The sequence below is a fragment of the Dermacentor variabilis genome, chromosome 1, assembly GCF_050947875.1.
Source record: "Dermacentor variabilis isolate Ectoservices chromosome 1, ASM5094787v1, whole genome shotgun sequence".
NCBI classification, from domain to species: Eukaryota; Metazoa; Arthropoda; class Arachnida; order Ixodida; family Ixodidae; genus Dermacentor; species Dermacentor variabilis.
Window position 1 is genome coordinate 110,334,094 of NC_134568.1, and position 24,391 is coordinate 110,358,484.

The window sequence follows — 24,391 nt, forward strand, 5'->3', positions numbered from 1 at the left end:
TCTACCATTGAGGTATACCGCGGCGACCGTGCGCCCGTATATACTTTCGGCTATTTGTACATGTATACTCGATCTAGCGCTGGGAATGTTTGCCGGTGCCAGCGTGAACTGCGTTATCTAATGTGGAGCTGGAAATAAAGTAATAACACGATAACGTTACGGAGCCCACGTCGCCGGAAATCCGACGTCAACGTCAGCAAAAATATTTTCGAATCACACATACCCAGACCTTCCACGTGGCGCAAGGACTTGAATGAACTAGTTGAATTTTTCAAGCTAAAATACGCGGAAAAATCGTAAACTTCGACTTACGCACAACCTACGTACATGATAGCTTTCTGATTGTAATTTGAATATATGAAAAATCATAACTCTGTTACGCAAAAACTCAAACAAACCCCTTTTCCAGCGTTTCTACAATGCATAGACTGGAGACGGCGTCCGCCATTTGCGCACGCCGGCGAGTGAATAGAGTGTTTTAGTTGAGCGTGTTTACACTCCGCTAAGCAGTTAAGCGGAGCGGAAGCGGGAATGCGCATGCGCCGTCCGCTTAGCCGTAAGCGGTATAGCGGAGCGAAGAACACGGTCCGCTTAGAAGCTGCCTGAGAGGAGCGTGCCGCGCAGCACTTTGGCTAGCGTTGGCGTCAGAACGGATTGGATTGGATGCAGAAAGCAAGCTCGCTGGCTAACACGTGGCGTTCCCCAAGACGGCGCTTTATTTTCCATTGGATAAAATGGACCGGTAACACATTACAAGCGCACGTCTAGATACTTCTTGGAGAAATAAGTTATATATATACACATACACGTTTTACTGTATAAGAGTGATCATAAAGTGTTTTTATTTTCTTGCATTACCCTGAATTTAGCCAGGGGGCGCTGCAACTACGAAAGGTCCGCTCCGTTGCGCTAAACGTATAACCTTAACTAAAACCTGAAAATCGCTCGCCGCTCCGCTGTGGCTTAGCGGGGCAGCTCGGAGCGGAGCGTGCCGTAAAGACGCTCAACTAATAATATCTCGATGTCCACGGAGCGGCGCGCCCGCTTCCTTGAAACACTTCCAGATGGCGCTCGCCTCCACCACATTGCGGCCCATGCGAGAGACCGCGTTTCTACCAGAAAACCCGGCTTCGTGCATAGCGTTCGCCGCGAGCGTTTTCCGGTAAACATTACGGTTACTTACGCTCCAGTTGCCGGGAGGCGTGAGAAGCAGTCAGGAATCTTTGAATGCTATCGCGTTCCACTCTTGAAGGCGAAGCTTAAGCGTTCTCCAAATTTTTGAATTAATAGTTATCAAAGAGAAATATTCATTTGCTCTCATGAAAAGTTGTGAGGCTATATAGCATACGAAATACGATTTTATACCTAAGAACATTAAATGTAGTTGGGATGCGATTCCTCGGCAAATCCACGTCACATTTTCTCACAGTATGAGACTCTATCGTTTTAAAGGTCCTACAGCTCTTCACTGAGGCACTTCACATTCACGGTGCGCCTTTAGCACGTCGAAATAAAGCGCTCATTGGGAATGTTTCATGATTGCGTTCATTGACAGTACGCAAGACTGACTTCAAACAGATTGCAGCAGACCCAGATGAGAGAATCAGGTGAAAATAAAAAGGAAGGGGAAATACAAGTGCGGCAGAAGTCAGGGCCCAGCCCGTGCGCTGTCCAGCTGTCGTCGTACGCAGTTAAGCATTTGACTGTTAAGGCAAAAATATATTCCTGCGTTTCCAACGTAGCAAGCGACAGCCTGCGAATTCGGATATGTCACTCCGGCGGCACCAGGGTCGCCGAAAATTTGCACCTCGTTTAGCTTGGTCGTTGCCCGCAGCAGCCCTGTGACCAGCTGTAGCAGCAGCTATACAACCAAAGTTTGGCCGTGGCAGCAACAGGCAGCCCAAGTGATGCAGCCCAAGTGAAATTAACTATTCCATAAGGTAGTAACCTGAGCAAAATACGAAACACTTCGTTCATATACCGGGTGTCTCAATTAACTTGGACCAAGATTTTTTTAAAGAACCCAAGAGCTCTAGAGAAATCGTGCCGACTTCATAGTATAGCCGTAGTCGTGTGTACTTACAACCAGTATTTTTTTCACCTCGATGTATTAATTAATTGCTTTTAGTTAGTGAACTGTTTAATTGTTGCTTGAATCGCAAACATATGACTTATCACGTTGTGAGGCCCCTCAAATAACCGTCGAATGAAGCATTTGTTTTGTGCTCAGTTTTGCCTCGCTGGTTTTTCCGGGAAAAAAAAGAAGCGCGCGAAACATCCTAAATACGAAATAGATACGAAATAGAAAAAAGCATCCTAAATAGATCGCGCGCCGCTACTCACGCGCTCCCAAGCGAATAACCACGGATACACACGCTTTTACTAGCGGCGGCAGCTCGATACAGGGCTTCACGCTGTGTGATGGTCGCGGCATCACGAGAACACGCCGCTGACGCATTGATAAGCCTTGTACGATGCGGCGATAAACGAATGCAGCCGTATGTTTTTCAAACGTTGATTGGAGGCGCTTGAGTAGCGGCACGCCAGCGCGCATCTATTTCATATTTCGCGTAGTTGGCGCGCTTCTGTTTTTGATTAGAAAAATAAAACAACTAGACACACTTCAGCGAGAAATAAATTCTTGATTCGGGGGTCACTCAAGGTGCCCTACAACTCTTTAAATGACATGTTTGCGATTCAAGCAATTAAGAAGTTCACTAATGAAAAGGAATTACTTAATTAATAATTCGTGATGAAAAATATACTGGCTGTAAGTACACACTACTGCCGCTACTATGCAATCGGTGCGATTCTTCTGGAGCTCTTGGGTTTGCTTAAAATCTGTCGTAGTTAACTGGGACACCCGGTATAAGCACGTCAGCCACGGATAGCGCACAGCGCGCGTGTGCTTGTGTGCGTGTGTGCGTGTGTGTGTGTGTGTGTGTGTGTGTGTGTGTGTGTGTGTGTGTGTGTGTGTGTGTGTGTGTGTGTGTGTGTGTGTGTGTGTGTGTGTGTGTGTGTGTGTGTGTGTGTGTGTGTGTGTGTGTGTGTGTGTGTGTGTGTGTGACGTTCACTTCGCGCGTTATATGAAACTGGCTGCTGTGCTATAAAAATCCACTCACGATCGCCTTGTTGGGGATTTACCCGCCGTGGTTGCTCAGTGGCTATGGTGTTGGGCTGCTGAGCACGAGGTCGCGGGATCGAATCCCGGCCACGGCGGCCGCATTTCGATGGGGGCGAAAACACCCGTGTGCTTAGATTTAGGTGCACGTTAAAGAACCCCAGGTGGTCAAAATTTCCGGAGTCCACCACTACGGCGTGCCTCATAATCAGAAAGTGGTTTTGGCACGTAAAACCCCAAATATTATTATTATTGTTGGGGATTTGGACATTTGCGTGCTTCAAATTGTCATTACATGATATCATCAACTTACTGCTGTCATCAACAAATAATCTAGCGACTTGGCCGAGGGGACCCAGAAAAAGAAGAAAGCCACTTTAACCTCATCGGAGCAGAAAGAGGGTTCTTTCTTTTTTCTTCTTTTCATTATTCCTTCTTTCTTTCTTTCTTTCTTTCTTTCTTTCTTTCTTTCTTTCTTTCTTTCTTTCTAGCACCTTAGCGACTTGCCTCATGTTCCACAGGGAGGTCCAACACGTAATGGAGGTGCACATCGATACTCCTTGTTTCTTTGGAACCACCGCACCGCACACAGCGTCAGCCATCTGGTTGCACCCCTTCTCGCGAAAGTTCGTTAGAAATGCTGATTTTCCTTCGGGATAATCAGATGCAATTGTTTTACGTATGTTAACATCGCGCTAGAGCATGCTGGACTGCTCATTTGTGCTTCTCGTGTTACTCGGGGGGAAGAAAGAAACCGCCATGATAGCAGCCAGCCGATACTCTGTTGCGTGTCTCGCACCCGAAACATTGTCTGTTTAGGAACGATTCTTTTTTTTTACCTCTCGCTTTATACATTGCAGCAGGTATTTTCGCGAATATAAAGAAAGAAGAAACGAAGCCCTGACGGAGTGGAAGATGCGGCACTGAACGGGGTTGAAAGTCGGGCGCCCTCCGCTCCAGCCTGGTTACAAATTGATGGAGCATAGACGAGGTAAATCATTTGCATTCGCCGACCACGTATTGCAAAACAAGCTTTGGAGCAAATGTTAATGGAGGACACGTGGCACGACAGGGTGCAGCAATTAGCTGGCCGTCGGCAAACAGCCGAGAAATTTCTGGTCATGCAGATGAGCGCGGCTGGCCGGTACGTACAGCAGGGCCGCCACCCCGAGCCGGACAGCGGGTGCGGAAGACCGGATGCGGCGCTTTCCTTGCGGAAGGAAGCGAGCAAACCGGCCTGTCGTCGTTCGCCTGGGAAAGCGCGAGGAAACTGCAGTTTGCCCACAATTGTGCACCCCGCAAAAATCTTGTCGCACTTGTATACGTAGAGGTTGTTTTATGTTCTTCTTCGAAACGCTTAGGAAGAACGGCGCTTGTCGTTCAAAGCAGAGTTGGTACGTGGACAATGCACCATTAAAGACAAAAAAAGAGAAGTTTTGTGGTTACACGTTCTAATGCCTGGCTATAGAGGCGCGGGGAAGCTTGAGCGAACTTTCATCATCACTTGGTATTCTTGAACGTTATCAGTAAGCGCTACCGCTTCACTCCATTTATTTATTCATTTATTTATAACATAGCACAAGTGAAACACAGGCACGTACCCAGTACTTTTCTCTCAGGGGGGGGGGGGGGGGGGGGCAACCTGAGGTACCTCTTCCTATGCAAATGAGGGAGGGGGGAGTAGATTTACTAGCAGAAATGTGAAATAATGCCCACCATTCGCCATAAAGAAGCGTAAACCCGCAAAAAAGAATTGAAGTAAGGTGTACCTCACAGGTACGCCTATGAGATACAGCACTCCTTTACTTGGCAAACAAGGAACCACATCAAATGGACTCGCGCATGAAAGATGCGCAGGAAGAACCTTGCCAAGAAGAGATTAACAAGCGAACGTGCAAAATTAATATTTGTAGTAGCGTTTTTTTTAATTAGCTCTGGAAGAATTATAGAGAAATATATATGTTTACGGAGGAATCACAGTTCTTTGGACCCCTCGTTTACTGCTCTACCAATCTAAGTGCCAAAACCGACCCGTGTTGCTATTTGGGAAGTTGCATAACGATGCGTGGTCACCAGTCCCGTATAACCGCGTAGAGCACAGGGCGCTGCGGTTCTAGGAGTACTGCACCCACCACGGAAGGTCAGAAAAACACTCACATTAGCACAGCAGAGAAGCGGCTATGTCAGGCGGCTCCACTGATAACTGTAGAAGCGTGTTTCAAAACATACGGAATTATTCTCTACTTCCGGCGGCCTTTTCTTTATTTTCTTCTTAAGTAAGGAGATGTTGATCTTCAAATATTTTCAGAAACAATAGTTAAATTTGTTAATTTTCGCTTTTCCTTCCTGTTTGGCTGTTGCTTTGGCTCTCTCCCTTAGTCGATCGTTGAGGCAAGGATCGGGCGGTGACTCGCAGCGTTCCCTCAACAGCCTAATCAAACGCTCTCTTAGTTTTTGGAGGTCACTTTTTTTTTGCTTTCAAAACGAATAACATTGCCTACACTGAATGTTTTTCGATTTGTAATTGGCTGCCAGGAGGCGAGCAGCACGCTGAAGTCGAGAGGGTTTCGATTGCGCCGAGCCAGCCCATTGAAAATAGATAACCGGATGAAGAGGGTGGTGCCGGCGTCTGCGATTGGTCCGCTTTCCCTTATTTAACTTGCGGTGGCTTGTCTAAAATCACGGCGGCCTGCAACAGGAGGCTAAGAATGCCGCTAAAACGGATCCTGAGCAAGGAAGAGTTGGCAGAACGAGGTCGTAAACGTGCCGAAAGTGCTCGAAAACGTTACCCGGCCACGCAGAAAGTTTGATTATGCGCAAATAAATCCATGCTCTCTGCACGTGCGGGTAGCCAGTGCCCGAGAGATCGGCGGCAGCCATCTTTTATTCCTTTCGGAACGGGGCAACCTGCGGCTATTCAGAAAAGAGTTCAGTTTTGTTCGGCATATTAATGCATCTTTAGCGCGTACACGTCACTGTGACGCGGTGAGTTTTGGAGGTTTTGTTACGTCGCGCGACAGGCAGTTGAAGTGGGTGCAACCCGAAAACTTTTGACCAATAGCCGAGGGCTAATGGCGAGAAGGCGTTGAATCAGAAATAACTCTTTTTCTTTTGTTCGGTCCAATGATGCATAATCAGTGTGTACACGCCATATCAGATGGGGAGCTATCGCGGTTTTCGTGTCGTCGCGTGACAGACAGGCGAAGTGGGGGTGGTCCAAAAATGTTTGACCAATCGCGGAGCGCTGATTGGAGAATTGGAACAGAAAAGTTTGGAATAGCTTTACGTTATGCCGCACCAGAAGTTTCCAAGACAATAATATACCACAGGTTTCAGCGACGACAATTTTCTAACATTAAAAATGAGGGATTAGACAAAGAAATTGATCATTTTTGCCCACCAAGCTTCACATCAGCGTAAGACACCAAAATTTGAGCGACGAATAACTCTACCGTTAATAATTAACACAAGCTTACTAAACATATTCTAAATTATTGACTTTACAGGGCGTACTGTAAGTTTAGAATTAACTGAAATAAGCCAGCACTCAAACAATACTTATTTCTACAAACTTTGTATCTTTCACCAGTACGAAAATGTGCGAACTCAAAATATGCCATGAAGTGCATTGTTTTTCCAGTTACCATTATTCCTTACTATATTTTTCCACAGTGCGCAAAATGTTGAAATGCATGCCGCTGGGGGATTTCAGCTCTTATTCCTGAAAACTACGGCTAGGAACTGAGTTTCTAGCAAGATATTATGCAACAAGATATTACGCAGATATTTAGCATATTATTAGGGCACGTTAGCTCAGTGGCTACGGTGTTGCGCTGCTGAGAACGAGGCCGCGGGTTCGATCCCAGGTGCGGCTGCCGCATTTCGATGGTTGCGGAATCCGAAAACGCTCGTGTACCATGCACTGGGTGCACGTTAAAGAACAGCAGGCGGTCGAAATAAATCTGGAGTCCCTCACTACGGCGTGCCGGAAACGAGGTGCACGTAAAACCCAAGACATCTTACGAGTAGAAAATCTAGTACCCCTAACTTCCTTATTGAGAAATAATACTTTGAATTTCCTTAGTGATCGTATTGGCGATTGTGCAATGTTGTTTCGCTACTCAAAATATGACTTAACCATTACTATAGATAATCCGGCCAGTCAATTCGCGCTATGTAGCAATTTCAGAAATACGAGCGCACCGGTGCCGAACAAGCGTAATTGCTCTGGTTTTGCCCCGAAGCGATAAATTTCGGACTGACACTTGACAGTGGTGTTCATTATCACCAGAAGAGGCCGACTCACTAACTAGATAATCTTCCACAGTAACCTAATTTCCAGAGACCTACCGGCCCCTTATAATCTCCCTTCAGAAAGCTTTGGCGACATTTCTGTGGCAATCATAACGGGATAAAACGCTCCTCAAACCGCGTATTCACTACATCGCAGCCGAAACTTCAAGTTATCTTTCTCGCAAAAATAATGCCCAACTTAGTAGAGTCAGCATTCTTCTTTTCTTTTTTACAAGTACCGTCTACAAGTGTAGTCTGAACAAAAGTACCCACTTCCCGTTATTTTTTCAACACAATCGCTAAGTGACAGATTTACGCGAGCAGTTATGTGACTACTCTTAGCCCGATGAAACCGCCAAATCGCTTCTGAATATTCCCGCGCGAGTCATTGTAACCTCACTGTCTAACTTATTTATTAGCATATTGGAAATGTGGGCAAGAAATATCTTGCTGGCCTTATAGCCTCCTCGTTGAATATGACATTCGTTAACAGATTTCCTAGAAAACGCACCCATCGCATTGAGCGCTCACAATTATGCGAACAGCGAAAATAATCAATGCATGTATTCAGGTGAATATAAATGCCCCCCCCCCCCAAAAAAAAAAATAAGAAAAAACACACGAGAAAGCTGAAGATAGTGTGCAGATGCGCCGTTACACGAATGAAAGCCGTGTCTTCTAACAGACACCACACACCAAATGAACCGTGAAGTTTCGATACAGTGACGAGAGAACATGTCTTAGTTATGGATGTGACGAAGACAAGTTCTTTCGTGGCATGTTAGCACGGCGCAAGACAGGCACAGTCTATGCAAACCGACTGCAAGCGTATACTTTAAACGAAAAATGCTTTACAAGCTGACAGAAGAAACGCTCCAGTCGGCAGGTGTCTGAGATGCACAGCGGAACCCGATGGCCTGGTTTCGCGGAGTGCAACCATTCCGAAGCCCGACAAAGCTTCCTTGCGAATTCGACGACTTTATGACTACTCCTTGTTGATGAGACACCTGACACTTGACTACTACAGCTGCCGGTACATTTATTAAAACAAAAGTGAAACAGGTTCAGACGGCTTTCGGCCGAAGGCCAAGCGTGGCAGCGTAGTGGCAGAGTGCCAAAAATGTCTTGGAGTTCTCGATGGCAGCTTAGCAGCGAGGGATGTACGAATGTCACACCGATGCACGGAAGTATCAGAGACAAAGTGCGAATCCCAGAATAGCACCAAATTTTCTCGCGTCTTAGCCTTGTCAAAAATGGATAAATATGCTAGTTGTCCATGAGCTAAAGTGACAGCGAAAAGTAGTGCAAATTCCGACAAGGTAGCACGCGTTGGTTCTTATTTCGTATCTTGACTACGCTGTGCTCTCCCGCTTTTCTCTACACTGAACTTTTTTTCAGCGTAGTATCAGGGGCCTCTTCGACACTAACCTAGTTGCTGGTTAGTGCCAGTGCCCGCCCTTTTTGTCTATTTTAACATTATTTCTTTTTTCCCCTCCGCCGACCAAGGTTCGCGGTTTCTACAGCCTCGGAATATTCAGACTATGGACAACATACGTAGAGTCGAGCAAATAGTATACACAGAGCAGCCCTCGCGCTTATATACTCACGGACGAAGATGTTGCCGACAAGCGTGGCCGGAATGCAGAACACGACGACCAGGATGTCGGCCATGGCCAGGTTGACGATGAAATAGTTGGTGACGGTGCGCATTCGCGGTGAGCGCGCAACCACGGCCACCACGAAGCTGTTGCCCAGCAGGCCCATGATGAAGACCACAGTGTACGCCAGGCAGAAGATGGCCACGATAGATGGCGAGTAGCGCATCCACAGGTCCGATGGGATCGAGTACAGGTCGTCGTAGTCGCTCGCGTTGTTCCAAGAGCCATTGTCCTGCACGGGCGGCGCTGCCGTCTGACTTCGGCCTTCTTCGCCGCCTAACGGTTCATACGCCTCGCCGCCGTACGCCGCCATGGCGTTCACAGTTCTCGAGTAAGAAGGAGTCGAGTTCATCACAGACAGCCAGGATGCGCCGGGCCGCACCATGGCCGCCGGGGGTGTGGAGCGCAGCATGCGCTCGGTAGGAGGTCAAATCGCAGACCGGGCACCACAGTGAGACAACTTCCTGTTCCCCACGTCGCACGACGTCAAACGTAACAGATGTTCCGCGGCTGCGGCGGAGTGTCCGGAGCAGGCGACGAGAGCAGTGAAGATGCACGCGTTTGCACTGTAGGCAGTATACACACGCCACGCGATAGCGGTCAGTCAGTCAGTTCCGATGCCCCAGTTCTTCGCTGCTGCCGGTCAGAAAAGACATCGCTGATTCAGTCCGCACACGGCGGCCGCATTAGTGTGCCCGGTGCGACGCGTTGCTTCTGACTGCTTATGTCCGCGGTAGTCTGGTTATAATTTGCGCGTATGCGGCGTACCCAATGTCAGCTCGATGAGTTCTGTGCCAGACTACAGAGGAAGCCGGCGATAGGGCACAGGGAAAATAATTTTTTTAATTTGTTTTGCGTGGAGTTGACACGAATTAGAGAAGACGTAATAGCTGGTTAAGTGGTCGTACCGATAAATCTTTACCGTGCCTAGCTAAGAGTCGACTGCTAGAATCGTCACTGCAGGACGTGAGAGTGGACTTACGTATGGTACGGAGTGTCTTCGTGATTGTCAACGAAGTGGCAAAAATTGCCCGTATGGATCACAATTTTTTTCTTTAATCTGTGCGCTATGCTCCGGCAGCACCGGTCACTCGCCGATAGAACTTATCACACGATTCGTTGCTTTTATTACTTTACACTTAATTTTATTTTTATTACAGAAATCACAGAAACGGCATTTGCGCTTGATCGAATGATTCCAGGTAAACGACGACTATTCCAAAGTAGAACGTTAACATACCGATGACAGACTAACGCAGTGTCAGCATTGAAGGAGACTAACGACTTTTTCACGACCAACCATTAACATTCCGACAAAGGAGCAACGCAACGAAAGCGCTAGAGGACACCAACCGCTGCCTTAACTACTCTCTTAAGCACTGCTTGTTCCCTATACAACACTGGTAATTCGGAGACCTACCTGGACTTTTTTTTCGTCGTGAAAGACAATGGAAACCACCAAATAGGCAAATTGTTTCTGAGCCGCGTTCCCGTTCGAGACAGTGAGTGGCAAGGTTTCTTGCTTAACTCGCGTTTCGCTGACTAGAAATGAACGCGGAAACACTGTTACGTCAGTCCCGCCAAAGCTGGGCAGCATGCGACACCGCTTTCAGCAAGAGACACCGAAGCGCACAACACTTCGTTACTTGCAACGAGTTGTCGACAGGAAGGCGACTCGTCGCGAGGAGATCCGTGACAGACTTGAGGATCCCGAAAGAAAAATGAAAGTTCAAAGGAAAAGAAAATAATAATAATAGCGGACGGAGCAGGAGCAGCAGCAGGATGGCGAAGGCAAACAGACGTGGCGTCGGTCGTCGAAGGCAGTCTTGTCAGCAGCTCTCTGCCGTAGCGTCGTCAGGTGAGCCCGCCGCCGCGCCAAACACACGTGCGCTGTCCCGCGCTCCGGGCGACTGAGCGGCCCAAACGGCGAGCGCCAACCGAAGCCGGCCGAACAAGCGCGGCACAGCAGCACAGCGTCAGCCGTGGTTTGCGCCTCTCGTCCTCCCCCCGAAGGCGCTCTCCTCCTCGCCTCTCTTCTCTGGGCGTTCTTTCGGGTAGCGCCCTCTCTCGAGGGTGCTTCAAACTGACCGAGCGACGCGCCCACCTTCACTCTTCCGAATCGTGCAGGAATCGCCCGGTTTCGCCGCATCCATCCGCACCGCGGAGGCAGTCCGGGCGTGTCGCCTTCGCACTGGTCAGCTTTCTCGTGTGGTTGCCGCTGTCGTGCGATTCTTCGTCTACCCTTCGGGACGAACGCGACGGCGAACGAGTGCCGCTTCATTGCGCTACCCTTGATTAGACAGTCTGCTGCAGCGCCTGGTTTAGAACGAATTCGCGCGTTCCTTGCTCAAGGTTCTTTCTATTTTGTCTGTGAAGTTTGACTTGCGTTTGTGGATTGACTTGTTTATGTAGCCCCCTTTTTATTCCTGCTGTCCTTGCATAGAGTAACATACAGTTTTTGTGTTTAGTTTCACATATCCCATGCGCAGCCCCCTTTCTATTCCTGGTGTCCTTGAATAGAGTAACTTACTTACACATTTCCCATACAAGCAAAATGGAACGGGTAGAGGTAATTCACTCCGATGTTTTCCATATCGTTGGCTGATATCCCTTATCACTCCACCACCCAGTTGCACGTTCTTCCTTTTTGTCAACTTGCTTGTTTCTCCTTCTCTCTCTCTTGCAGAAACCTTGTAGAAGTCCATGAACATGATTTTATAGCTGAGGGAGGAGTGCTCGTGCTATCGCTCTTACTCTGTGCCCCATACCCGTGTGTATATATATATTAATATGCGCAAAGTTGCTCATGTGTGCGTATCTTGTAACAACAGTCTAATCTCAATTGGTCAGCGTTTGTACCGTTAGGAAAACAGTGTCACGAATTGAGCTTATCACAGCAACTTATTTATTGGGCTCATTTTTTTTCACTTACTTGATAATATACAGAATCGACGTGCCGAGAATTCACTGAGGCTAACGATAACAAACAGAATACCGTGAAGCAAAACGCGGCGGCCTTGGCAAGAAAGCGGTAATAATCTTTTCAGGCAATACAAGTTTGTGCATCATATGACAATACGAGTATGCGCTAGTCGAAAGAGGGGAGCAACGTTTGCGCAGGGTGAGAAGGGTAATAACTGAAGCACATTCATGGGGAAATATAGTGAGCGCACTGACATTATGCTATAAAGGGTCCTATTGTACTGCACTTTTAACGCAAAGCATTCTTTGCCTCATTCTTGGCACTTTGCGATAGGTAGGTTCCGGTCTCGCCTCCTTTAAAGAAAATATAATATAATGTGTGACCGCTGCGGGAATCGGACATCTGCCGTAGAGCAAAGCAGCCAGGTGCTCGAACTATTAAGCCACCATCGCTTTTTCAAGCGAAGCTTGTATTGCTTCCCTCGTGTCGCCATCGGGGTTGGTGTTGCCGTACAAAAAAAAAAAAAGAACAAGCCACGCGAAACTAAAAATTTTGTGCCTATCGAGCTGCGGATTTGAACCGCCGACTCCTGGGTTACGAGCCCACCAGGCTAACCGATTCAGCCACTGTCAGTTTCTCTTTTTATTTCTTACACGGAAAACAAAACTGCCGATATATTACAGAGCGGACACGGCTACATACTCAAAAATCGGGCAGACACACACATGCGTGTGTCCAACAAGTGCATCCAGACCGGCGGAAGTTCCTGCGCAGCGTACGCACTTCTCACATAAGCAACACTTCAGCGAAAGAATTTTGTAGATCGGGGGCTTTCGCCATGGCGATCACACAGTTTACATCTCCATAGGCTGTATAAACCAAGTGCTATGGACATGTCATAGGGAGGACCACCCGTAATATTAAATGGCAGAAACCTAATTGAATATGTAGTGATCCCAATGTCCTTTCAAAGCGCCCCTCAACCCTACAATCTATGAAACAGTAATCTATGGTCCCGGCATGTGGACAGAGCCGACAGTTTGTTGACCGCGGCACAAATCAGCACCTCGAATTCAACCAAGTTTTAACAGGGAGTGTTTCAGAATGTAATTTAAAGAAAAATGTTTTACTCCAGGAGGCACACATATTTTTCGGACGCGCTTAAGTACATCCTGATAAGGTCGGCTTAAATAAGCTGCACGATACGAAGGATCTGTAATAATCGAGTCCACCAGTGCCGCGGAAATTGCTTTTCGACTCGCAGTGAACATGAACTCCAAGCTGGATCTAACTTTCAAGGCAAGAAATGGGTCAACGACATCCTTAAGAAATCCACAAAGATCCTGTGGGACATCTTTGGCATTTGATGACACTACTATATTGGGAAGCTAAGGGACTCATTGGAGTTGCACAATTTCACGCAAAACCGGACGGTAACTGTCTGGAAATAAAAACAGGCGAGAAACAATTTGCCTGACGAAGGGATGGACCAATCCTAGACCACCATGCATATCCACCTTTTCTGCACATGTACCAGCTAGCACCCCAAGCAGCCGCGGCACGAAGCTAGCGCGTTTTCAATGGAACGAGTGGGTTTTTCGCAAATAATAAAAGTTGAGGTCGATTATTGAAAAAGGCAGGTGATGGACACGTACTAGAAGACAATCCACACGAGACAATTACAGTGATAATAATGCTGTGTAAAGCTCGAATTTTGTTCCCAGAGCGGTTAAAGATCCAGCAATGGCAGCTTATGGAAGCGACAAAAATTCGTACTCGATTTTCGAGACGAAAACAGTAGCTGTAATAAACTACGGCTGCTTTCGTAATGGCCGCTACAGCGTATATATAGTCCGGAGACTCGGCTTTCGATTGATGCCTACCTCGACTCTCTACACATAGCGTAACACCGTTCCCAAAAGCAAATTTTGATATGCACTCGTGCAAATTCACGTGGTATCTTGATAAACCCAAGCTTATCACTGCTGAAAAGACTGAAGTTGCAACCGAAAGATCTAATCGCGCGCACTTGTAGTACCGCGTCACGCTGGCAACGGTTCAATGCCGTGCTATCTCTTTCTTAAGCCACATAGGACTTAGCTCCACATTCTCCCACTAGATGGTAGCAAACGAAAACTCAAGTTTTGGCTTTTCAGTGGTGCTTTTCACATATCATATTTGCTATTTTTCCTGCCTGAAGGTACCACTGTGTTGGTCATTTGTTAAGTCGCACCTTTATAATTAGATTTTATTCCTTGGACAACATAACAACAAGCATGCGCATCTCTTTGTGTTACGTTAAAAAAAGAACAAGAAAAACTATCGTGCCTTCTAGCATGGATATGCACAGGAATTCTAGAGTTTGCACCTTCACCATTCTGAGGAACTTCAAGGCAATGCACATGCGCAACTGAACGGGAAAAAATTTTTGCATTTTTTTTTTCAATATATCAGACGAGATAAGTTTCGATCCGAGAGCGTAGTCCCTTCTAACAACATATGCCAACGTTAAAGCAGTTTTTGATCAGGGATGGGCGCTTATGTTACACGCAGGACCAAATCATTTGGACCCTCTCGGCCGAGGGTACATTGACTTGAACAAGCGCCAAATTTAAACCATAAAGCAATTTATGGTAGCTAGAATTTGAACGGTAATTGCCGAGCGAGTGCCCTTCAGTCTGTCTGCACGCGCATGTTTTTTTGAAGTGGCAGGGAAGGAGAGGGAGTGTGCATATGCATATGCGTGTGCACACCTTGTGCGTGCGTGCGTGTGTACTTGCATTTGAACATACGCGTGTGGTTGTGCCTCCGTATTTGAATCTGCGTGCGCATGAGTGCGTGTATGCGCGTGCGAGCATACGCGCAAACACGCGTTTGTGCGTGCGTGCGTGTGTAAATGCGTATGTGGGCGAACATGTGTCGTATCTCTGTGGCTGTGTGTGTGTGTGTGTGTGTGTGTGTGTGTGTGTCTGTATATGTGTGTGCGTGCATGCGTGTGTGAGTGTATATATGTGAGCGATCGAGCCAGCATTTCCCTGCTTACACCTGTTCTCGGGGACGAATGGGATTTAGTTTATTTAACCTCATATTTAGATCTATGTGACAAGAACGAATGACACTGCATTTATATCATTACCTCTTTGTGAAAGTGAAACCAACGCAAAAAAAAAGCGCCTGAGCCGTAAATATCGCCGCCTGAAATTTCGTCACGGTGGCACCGTCCCCATCGGCATGGCTCCATGAGAAACTACTTAGCTCTTCACCTTCATTATCTTCCTTGCCTCGGCGGCAGCGCATTGGCTTGATGCTAGAGCCGCGCTTAATCTTCACTATCATTGTGTGATTCATCTCTTCTGCGACCAAGCAAACTTTAGGGGGCACGCGTTCACTGCTATATTGACATTAAAGCTTTAAACAGCTTGCCGTCGAAAAAACAACGTGAATAAAAATGGAAAGCGGACTGGCAGCAAGGAACATGGTCACGGAGCCATGCTTCTGATGGCAATATCACAAAAGGCTAAGTGCGGTCAGGTTGACCTTACAGACGTGCTTTTTCTGCGTCACTTGCCCTTTCAGAGAGCGTTTAATTACAACGTATTTGTTCGGATAGCTCTGACAGAAGTATATTTAATCAATATTTTTTCGCCCGGCCAGATAACCTTGAGAACGGGCTAGAAACTACTCATTCACTTTAGCCACCTAAGATCAGTTATTGAAAAGTTAATTCATGTAGCTTCGTTATTGCGCACACAACTTCGCAACTTACTCTATATATCTAGAGGTTACCAATCTGAACAATCTAATGATAAAATGATGTCACCAATATTTTCATTGGTTTAATAGCTTTATTTGGTGCCATTGAAAGCAGCCGGTGTATTGATAGGCTTTTTAAAGAACAAGTGTGAAATCTTGGACAGGTTTTTTTGGCGCAAATCAAGTTCATGAACGTTTTTAAACGCATGTGCTTAATAGTGGACTTCTGCTTTTGCAATCGATTCTCCTACATTATACAAGAAGCCCCTAAGCGCTACGGTACATCACACAAGGTGTGCGAGAACATTGTGCGCTCCCGATTAGACTTCTGAACGTTGGTGGCATCAGGTTCGGTTTCCTGACATCATCAGGAATAAAAACAGCTGCCCCAGGGAAAGCACTGGATACATTTTCAGTACTTTGTAACACATGGATAAGCGCGGACTTGTACGGTAAAACGAAAAGTGCTGAAGTATTAGAATGAGGGTTTTGCTGCATATATTTTGTCTGTCTAATGTTAAGACCTCGCAGTTAAGACCTAAAGAAGAAAATGCTGCAATTTTTTGACAATTAATGATGACATAGGTACGGTCATGTGAAATATGAGCTCCGACACCGTGCCCGTGGTGGAACTGGCCCCTGCTACAGGGCTACATTTACGTACGGAGTGCTGGTTTGATAAACACCAGTAATGGGAAGGTGTTTAGCTGTTGAATTTTTAGTACGTCGGCGCCGCTGTGTATATAGCCTTGGGAGCCCTTTCTACTACGAGTAATATGTTCCAGCTAATATTTAAAGCAACTATACATTATTATTTTTTATTTTTTGTTGAGCTTTTATTAGCGTCTAACCACTGCTCCAAAGTTATCGGTTAGTTCAACACGTACCTGCATGTATTTCTATTATTCAGAATGTTGTCACGGATTTAATAGCGAAAGAGCGTTATCTAATTAGATTGCGCGCGTGAAGTGATTACTGGCGTACATTCTCGATCACATTTGAGCTCTTGAGATTGCGCTACTATGCACGAGCATTCCAATCTGAATCAATCGATGCCTTGATCCTGAGATCAGATTCAGAGGAAGCACTACTCTGCGCGCAGCCATCATTATGCTTTGAGTGTCATTCTTTTTTTCCAGTGCAAGCTCAACCTATAGTGAATGAGATTCGAGCCTCTCTCATTTGGAATTGCCTTGTTCTTCGCATCACCACAACGTGATGGTATAGACGTGCTTCATTTTTATTGAGTCATCATCATCACCATCAGCCTGGTTACGCCCACTGCAGGGCAAAGGCCTTTCCCATACTTCTCCAACTACCACGGTCATCTACTAATTGTCGCCAAGTTGTCCATGCAAGCTTCTTAATCTCATCCGCCCACCTCACTTTCTGCCGTCCCCTGCTACGCTTCCCTTCCCTTGGAATCCAGTTCGTAACCCTTAATGACCATCGGTTATCTTCCCTCCTCATTACATTTCCTGCCCATGCCCGTTTCTTTTTCTTGATTTCAACTAAGATGTCATTAACTCGCGTTTGTTTCCTCACCCAATCTGCTCTTTTCTAAACCCTTAACGTTACACCTATTATTCTTCTTTCCATAGCTCGTTGCGTCGTCCTCAATTTAAATAGAACCCTTTTCGTAAGCCTCCAGGTTTCTGCCCCGTACGTGAGTACTGGTAAGACACAGCTGTTATACACTTTTCTCTTGAGGGATAATGACAACCTGCTGTTCATGATCTGAGAATACCTGGCAAACGCACCCCAGCCCATTCTTATTCTGATTATTTCAGTCTCATGATCCTGTTGGAATCTCAGCGCTGACACCCGTTGTTGCAAATGGGTCGCAAGCCCCAAGGGTAGCGTCGGCCTGGCGGCCTGGGGCACAACTGGAAGCATCCGAAGGTCCCGGCAAAGCATGAGTCGACTGGTAACAGAACAACTTGTTTATTCTAGCATCGCAAAAGAGCGGCCGGTCAGGTCGACCGAAGTGGAGAGACGGGAGAGCACGTTACTCAACAGAAGAAATCGGAGCCTCTCTCTTGGCGTCCGGGGGCAGCTGCTTTTATACTCTCGCAGTTGAGGGCAAGAAGGAACGCCTCGATAGAGGCGCCCGTGATGCGCCGCTCGGGCACGTTGAGAAGAGTAGGTGATGCATCCGCCGGGCCGGCGCCGGTCAGACCTCCTCGCTTCACAGTTGGGGGAGCTCCTCTCCCCGGCTGCCGCGCTTTGACAAGCGTGGGCACCAACATGCACACACACACACACACACACGCGCACACGGAGACACGTGGCATTGGAAGATGCCTGGACGCGCTTGGCGGGGAGGCGTAGCGGCGGCGCCGAAAGGGCCAAAATGTCCGCCGCTTTGAACGAAGCCCCGGCGTCCGCTGCATCCGCGCCGGCTATACCGCGCGTCGTAGGCGAAACGTAACAATCCGGATCCGCGGTCACTACCTGCTCTAAGTACATGTATTCCCTTACCACTCCCAGTGCCTCGCTACCTATTGTAAACTGCTTTTCTCTTCTCGAGACTGTTAAACATTACTTTAGTTTTCTGGAGATTAATTTTTAGACCCACCCTTCTGTTTCGCCTCTCCAGGTCAGTGAGCATGCATTGCAATTGGTCTCCTGAGTTGGTCTCCTGAGGCAATATAATCAGCGCATCGCAAGTTACTAAGATAGTCTCCATTAACTTTTATTCCCAATTCTTCCCAATCCAGGTTTCTGAATACCTCCTGCAAACACGCTTTGAATATCATTGGAGAGATGGTATCTCCCTGCCTGACGCCTTTCTTTATTGGGATTTTGTTGCTTTCTTTATGAAGGACTAAGGTGGCTGTGGAGCCGCTATAGATATCTTTCAGTATTTTCATTGAGTTTCATTGAGTGAATACTGTGAAATGGACTAGGGCTTCTTTTACATGTGCGTTGCACGCATTTAACACAATAATTCATTATCCATAACTTACTTACTAATTTAGAAGGTTGTAAACGAAAGCAATATTGTATTAACAAGAGCTCTTAAGATTAAAGAAATTTTAAGTGCTTATTAGGCGGCTTTCCCCTAATGGCAGGCAAGGAAATTTCAATAGAACATCCTTTTGATAATTACACGCCTATCCACTTAAAAACGTTTAATCTGAGTTCCCACTTTACAAGCTGACACCGACTTGAAGGTGGTTTGTATCGTCCGTCGTAACGTCTAATCGTCGAACAAAGAGTTATTGCGAATGTTTCGTTTCGGGAAGGCCTGTTACCCTCCTGTCCTTCACCCCGGTTCACAACCATGCATAAGGCGAAACTGCTGCGAAAAGAGCGTCGTTAGCATGAGGTCGCGGGATCGAATCCCCGCCACGGCGGCTGCATTTCGATGGGGTCGAAATGTGAAAACACCCGTATACTTAGATTTAGGTGCACGTTAAAGAACCTCAGGTGGTCCAAATGTCCGGAGTCCGCCACTACGGCGTTCCTCATAATCTGATTGTGGTTATGGTGCGTGCAGCCCTATACTTCTGCCAACACTTCTGCCGTGATGCGATGTGTCATGTGAGGCAATAACAATGTTCAACCTTCTCACAGGTTATAAACAATCGCGCACAACAACGCCTCAAGCAAAATTTCTCCCGGTATGTTCAGCGTGCTACGGTTCCTTCGGACACATGCCGTCAATGGCGGCGACCATGGTGTGACGGTTGACACGCGGAACTAACTTCTCACACAGCCTGACTCGGCAACCGCCTGGGAAACGCTGTCGGTGTTGACGTTAGCTTCACAAAATCGCGAGCTGGTTGTTGCGCGTGAATATCACAGGCTGCGCAATGAGAGGACTTGGTTCTTTGGAACAACATTTGGGATTGCTCGTGCCGTGTGCGCGCGGGCGCGTAATCCTGCGGCACTTTTTGTATTCCACGAGCTACAACTAAAGCGCGGGAAAAATATTTACGCAAAACATTGTACGCTGAGAAGGACTGAATGGAATTTTTTAGAATGTCATAACAGCTTTTACCTAGGGAGTCACGCCTTGAATAAATTTTTAGCGCTTTAATAATCTTGTGCAATTAACCGTGCAGGGAAACAAACACTATGCTGGTGGCGGAAGAGGACTGATGACCTAACATACTAGATCTTATACTCGTGTATTGTACCATTCTTTTCTCTTTTTTATTGTTGTTCTTGTTGCTGTTTGTGTGCTACGAGTAAATTAAGAACGGCAAACACAATTACGCAGGACATAACGAGCACTCAAAAAGACTAAACGACATGTTTTAGAACAGAATAGCAACTGTCCCATCGGAAGTAACGCTCTTATTTCATTAACAATGAACTTGATTAAATTGTCAGCTATAACCAGCCAGGTAAATAGTAGACAAATATTATCCTGGTGGCATTAGAAGAGTTATATCCTTCCCGAAGGACTCCCCTTTTAGGGCTAGTATATATATATATATATATATATTTTGGGGGGGGGGCGTTATCTTCAAGCCTTTGTCATTTCTCAGCCGCGCTAAGTGCGCTACATTGATACCTCTCCACTCAACGCCTAATTAAGGGAGGATTTGCGCAGAGGTTATAATGGCCGCGCTCGACGACTCTCGGTGGCGCGGACCACGGAGCCGGCACGCAAAAACATCTTATAAAGAACGGGAAAACTAACGAAACCCAGTATAATTCGTCACTGGGCACAGGTTCAGAAAGAAAAGGTCAGTTCTTCATTTTCCCAATGGCAGCGTACATCCCCTTTACTGTTGTTTTGACAGGCGACAGCATGCATGTGACACTTATACGTGAGCCTTCTGCGGCGTTCGCCCATCCGTGTCATCGTCCGTTCGCGGTCTGATGTGCTCGGTGCCATGTGTGCGTGGGTGTGTGTTTATGTGTGTGTGGCTTCACATTCGTTCTTTAGCTTCTCCTTCGGCGCGCGCTTTCGTGCTGGCGTGGAGGGTGCCACGGTGTCGCTTTGTTTGTAAACTGCTGCCCCAGCGCGGTCTTGCGCTGTGCCTCTGTCTGTATGTGTTCGCTGGTCGCATTTACCACATGAGCGGGAGCACGTTTCTGCGGGCGCCGCTAACATGTCAGGAGCCACGCCGTGCTTTCTGCGTGGCACCTGCCGCTGCGAGCCGCAATTCAAGGCTTACATTTGAGCCACGTGCAGATTTAAGCGCCGGCACCACCCCTGGCATGCGGCCCCTCCGTCGAGCAGCTTCGCTGTGCGCGCGCGCGTGTTCGTTGACTCTCCTCCCAGCAGCAGCGGCTGCGCCGCGCGTCTGCCTATTTACTGAGCTGTCTTTTTCATTTGGTCAATTAAAGGCACGCTAAAGAGAATTTATAGATCAGTTTAGACTGACGGAGTGTTCTTTCACAGCCTTATTTTCGTTCATTATCATTGATTTTTGGAAGACAGAATGAAGATCAATGTTCCCCCCATCTGTTCTTCAATTTTATTTCGCGCCGGTGCCGTTGTACCAGTACGACCATTGTGACGTCACGGTGCTCAATATATTTTTTGTATATATTCAGGACATGGGGGGGGGGGGGCAGTTGTGCATCGCTAAAAGTTCTTCAGACTTGCTAACTTCAGCTTTGGCGCTTTTCGTACACAGTGAAATCCATCTTCACCGATAAGAAATAGCGCCATTTAAGTCCATGTCGTCAAGCTGAGCCAGTACGGCAACTTGAAGATGGTGCCGCTACCGGTCTTGTGTTCTGGCATTTTTCCTAAACGACAACAAGGCTCTTCTCAGCGCCGGAAAGGGGGCCTTTTTTAATTCTGTAAGGCTATCACTTAATAAAACATCTGAAATTAATTTTCTTTGGAGTGTCCTTTTAAATGGGTGCAAGGAAGCGAAGGAGCCCAGCGGAGGTGTCGGCTGCTCCACTGCTCCGGCGAGTGCAAACCAATTGCAAAGACTGGATTGAAAGTTGTGGGGTTGAACCTGAGGTTGTGACTCCCGGCATGGTTTCTCTACTAGAACATGGAAGTCGAAACAAATGTATCAGGAAATAAATAAACAAATAGAGCAGAAGTAGTTCAAGGTTTCAGTTCCAAAGAGAGCAGAAATGGTGGCCGATTTTCCCCCTGGTTTGGTTTCACAAATGTTTCATGTGGAACAGACCTATTCGCATACTTCTCTCTAGCATTATTTTAAGCACGATACACATCATAACCTAAATCATGGGGAGTCTTGAATTCTCCTATGCAAGTGAAGAAAACAGTTGACACATACGCGTAACAGAGTGCAAGAAAAGTGATCGCCCTAATTTAAGCTGTTCACCAAGCAACTAATAATTCCTACTTCTTGCTCAAGGTGCACCAAAGCACGTACGGCACGTTTTGTCGTGTTTGTTTCGGCCACGTATTCAAGAGATTCTTCAACAGCAGCAGGCTCTTACGCATTTTTTGCAGCTTTGTGAAAGGCCGGCGTTCACAATATTTCCGCACACAAGTGAACTCCGAAGAAACGCAGCTGGAAACAACACGACCAACACATTCCTTCACTGGTTATTTCTGAATGCCAATGGCCTATATGCGCAAGACAATTCACAATTGCATGATTTAAGGTGTCTGTGCAATGTGTGAGTAGCAAATGAAACTGACAAAGCTTCGATCGCATTTTCCAATTGCGCGCAAATTTAAAATTGTGGCTATCACCTGTTTGATTTTACAGCCTCTTGACACCCTAGTTTAGCACCAGTCTTTCTTTCTTTCTTTCTTTCTTTCTTTCTTTCTTTCTTTCTTTCTTTCTTTCTTTCTTTCTTTCTTTCTTTCTTTCTTTCTTTCTTTCTTTCTTTCTACACCGACAATTCTTACCAACTCTGTACCAGCGTTAGAAAACCATGTTGCGTTGTTTTCTTCTGTCCGTCCAAGCTTTTGAAAGATGTGAGCGCGAACAATTTAACACAGACAAAGAGAAGAGGCAAAAAGCAAAGACTAACAGCTTGACGTTAGTACTGACCTTATGAGCCGGCCACAGTATAATACATATTTTCGAAATAAGGAGTATCGGAGTGACTAACAGAACGTTCGTTACTCCGTGGGCCTTCTGGCAACGGCTCTCTTCACCAGCTGTGCCATGTGTTGCTATCTTGGAAATAGACTGCTTTCCAGGGCGCTGCTTCTGCATAGGAAGTTGGTGCTGCAATTTCCAATAATCGCGAATGTCGAAGTCTTCTGTTGAGACCTTGAACAGTGAGGTTGTCATCTTCGGCACTTTTATCGTGTCTCAGCGCAAAGCCGTCATGAGAGTAATACTGACGGAAATTATTGATTGCAGTTTTTATTCATTTCTCGACCCATGACGCACGATTCGAATTGCTGTGACCTGACTTCCTGTTTTCTGTATTTAGTGAATGTCCTTTGCTGTGATTTGTGTTTATTGTGTTTCAGGTGACTTTATGTGGAAGTTTGTTTATGATGCGATTTGTGTGGTGAATTGTTTCAGTGCACTTCACCTGAATGTCTGATTTCTATCTTGACAGCTTTACTTTATTTAGGTGCCGGCTGGTTATATCATATTTAATATACAGATTGTATGGGAAAAGGAGCAGCCGGTGCCATATAAAGGCGCCAACCTCCTCTAATAATAATAATAATAATAATAATAATAATAATAATAATAATAATAATAATAATAATAATAATAATAATAATAATAATAATAATCTTCATCAGTACCACCCTATTCTTATGTCCACTGCAGAACGAAGGCCTCTTCAAGCGATCTAGAATGACCCCTTTCTTGCGCTAGCTGATTCCAAATTGCCCCTGCAAACCTCCTATTTCATCACCCCACCTATAATTCTGCCGTCCTCGACTGCGCTTCCCTTCTCTTGGCACCGAAACCGTAGCTCTAATGGTCCACCGGTTATCCATCCTACGCATTACATGGCCTCTCCAGCTCCATTTTTTTCCCTTAATGTCAACTAGAATATCGGCTATCGCCGCTTGCTCTCGTATCCACACCTAAATGTCCTAATTATCATGCATTAAAACACAGCTGGCGTAAGACACAGACCGTAAATATTTGGCCTGAACACGCCCATAACACTAGTCCATAAGATGCACATATGCACTGCAGATGACGTACACTGCCACAGAATTTGCCGCTCAGCGGGTCGTCGTTAATTAAATCCGGCAATACAACCTCGCAAGTAGGTCTCTGGACTTCGGGATCCTCCCCTGTAACCCTTTTCTTCGTTAATAATGTTTACTCTCTCTGTCTGCGAAATTAGTATGCGAGATGAGAGGAATTCTCCAGTAAGTTGTGTAATGGACACGGCATCATCTTCCAATGGCAGCCAGGTCACAGTGGCATGGTCGGTAGCAACCTTGTTCATGAAGATGTAAGCGATCAGCTTATGAAAGTACCCGGACAGTCTTTATACCATTGTCGAGAACGGAAGCTGCAAGGGGTCTTGGTTTACTTGCTTAGACCACTACGCAAACTTTCTGAAACTTCCCAAGTGTCGCAGAGTGTGGGTATAAGCCAGTTGGTGATTCATGATTTGGGAAGTTACCGCAAGGAACACACGAGACGAAGAAAGCGAGAAAACGAAGCGGTGCTGTCCCTTTCTTCGGCTCATGTGTTCCTTGCGGTAACTTCCCAAATCCGAGTGTACTCGACTATCGCCTCCGCAAATTTGACC

At 46.5% G+C, this 24,391-nt stretch overlaps 1 protein-coding gene across 1 annotated transcript in view; it reads right to left on the reverse strand.

The window, feature by feature from the left end:
* LOC142582819 (neuropeptide SIFamide receptor-like) overlaps positions 1–11,004 on the reverse strand; it is a 252,785-nt gene extending 241,781 nt beyond the window's left edge. Inside the window, exon 1 of the mRNA XM_075692882.1 lies at positions 9,022–11,004. Within this exon, the coding sequence (XP_075548997.1) occupies positions 9,022–9,484 (463 nt within the window). The 5' untranslated portion in view covers positions 9,485–11,004. The remainder of the gene's footprint in view (positions 1–9,021) is intronic.
* Positions 11,005–24,391: the final 13,387 nt, after the last annotated feature.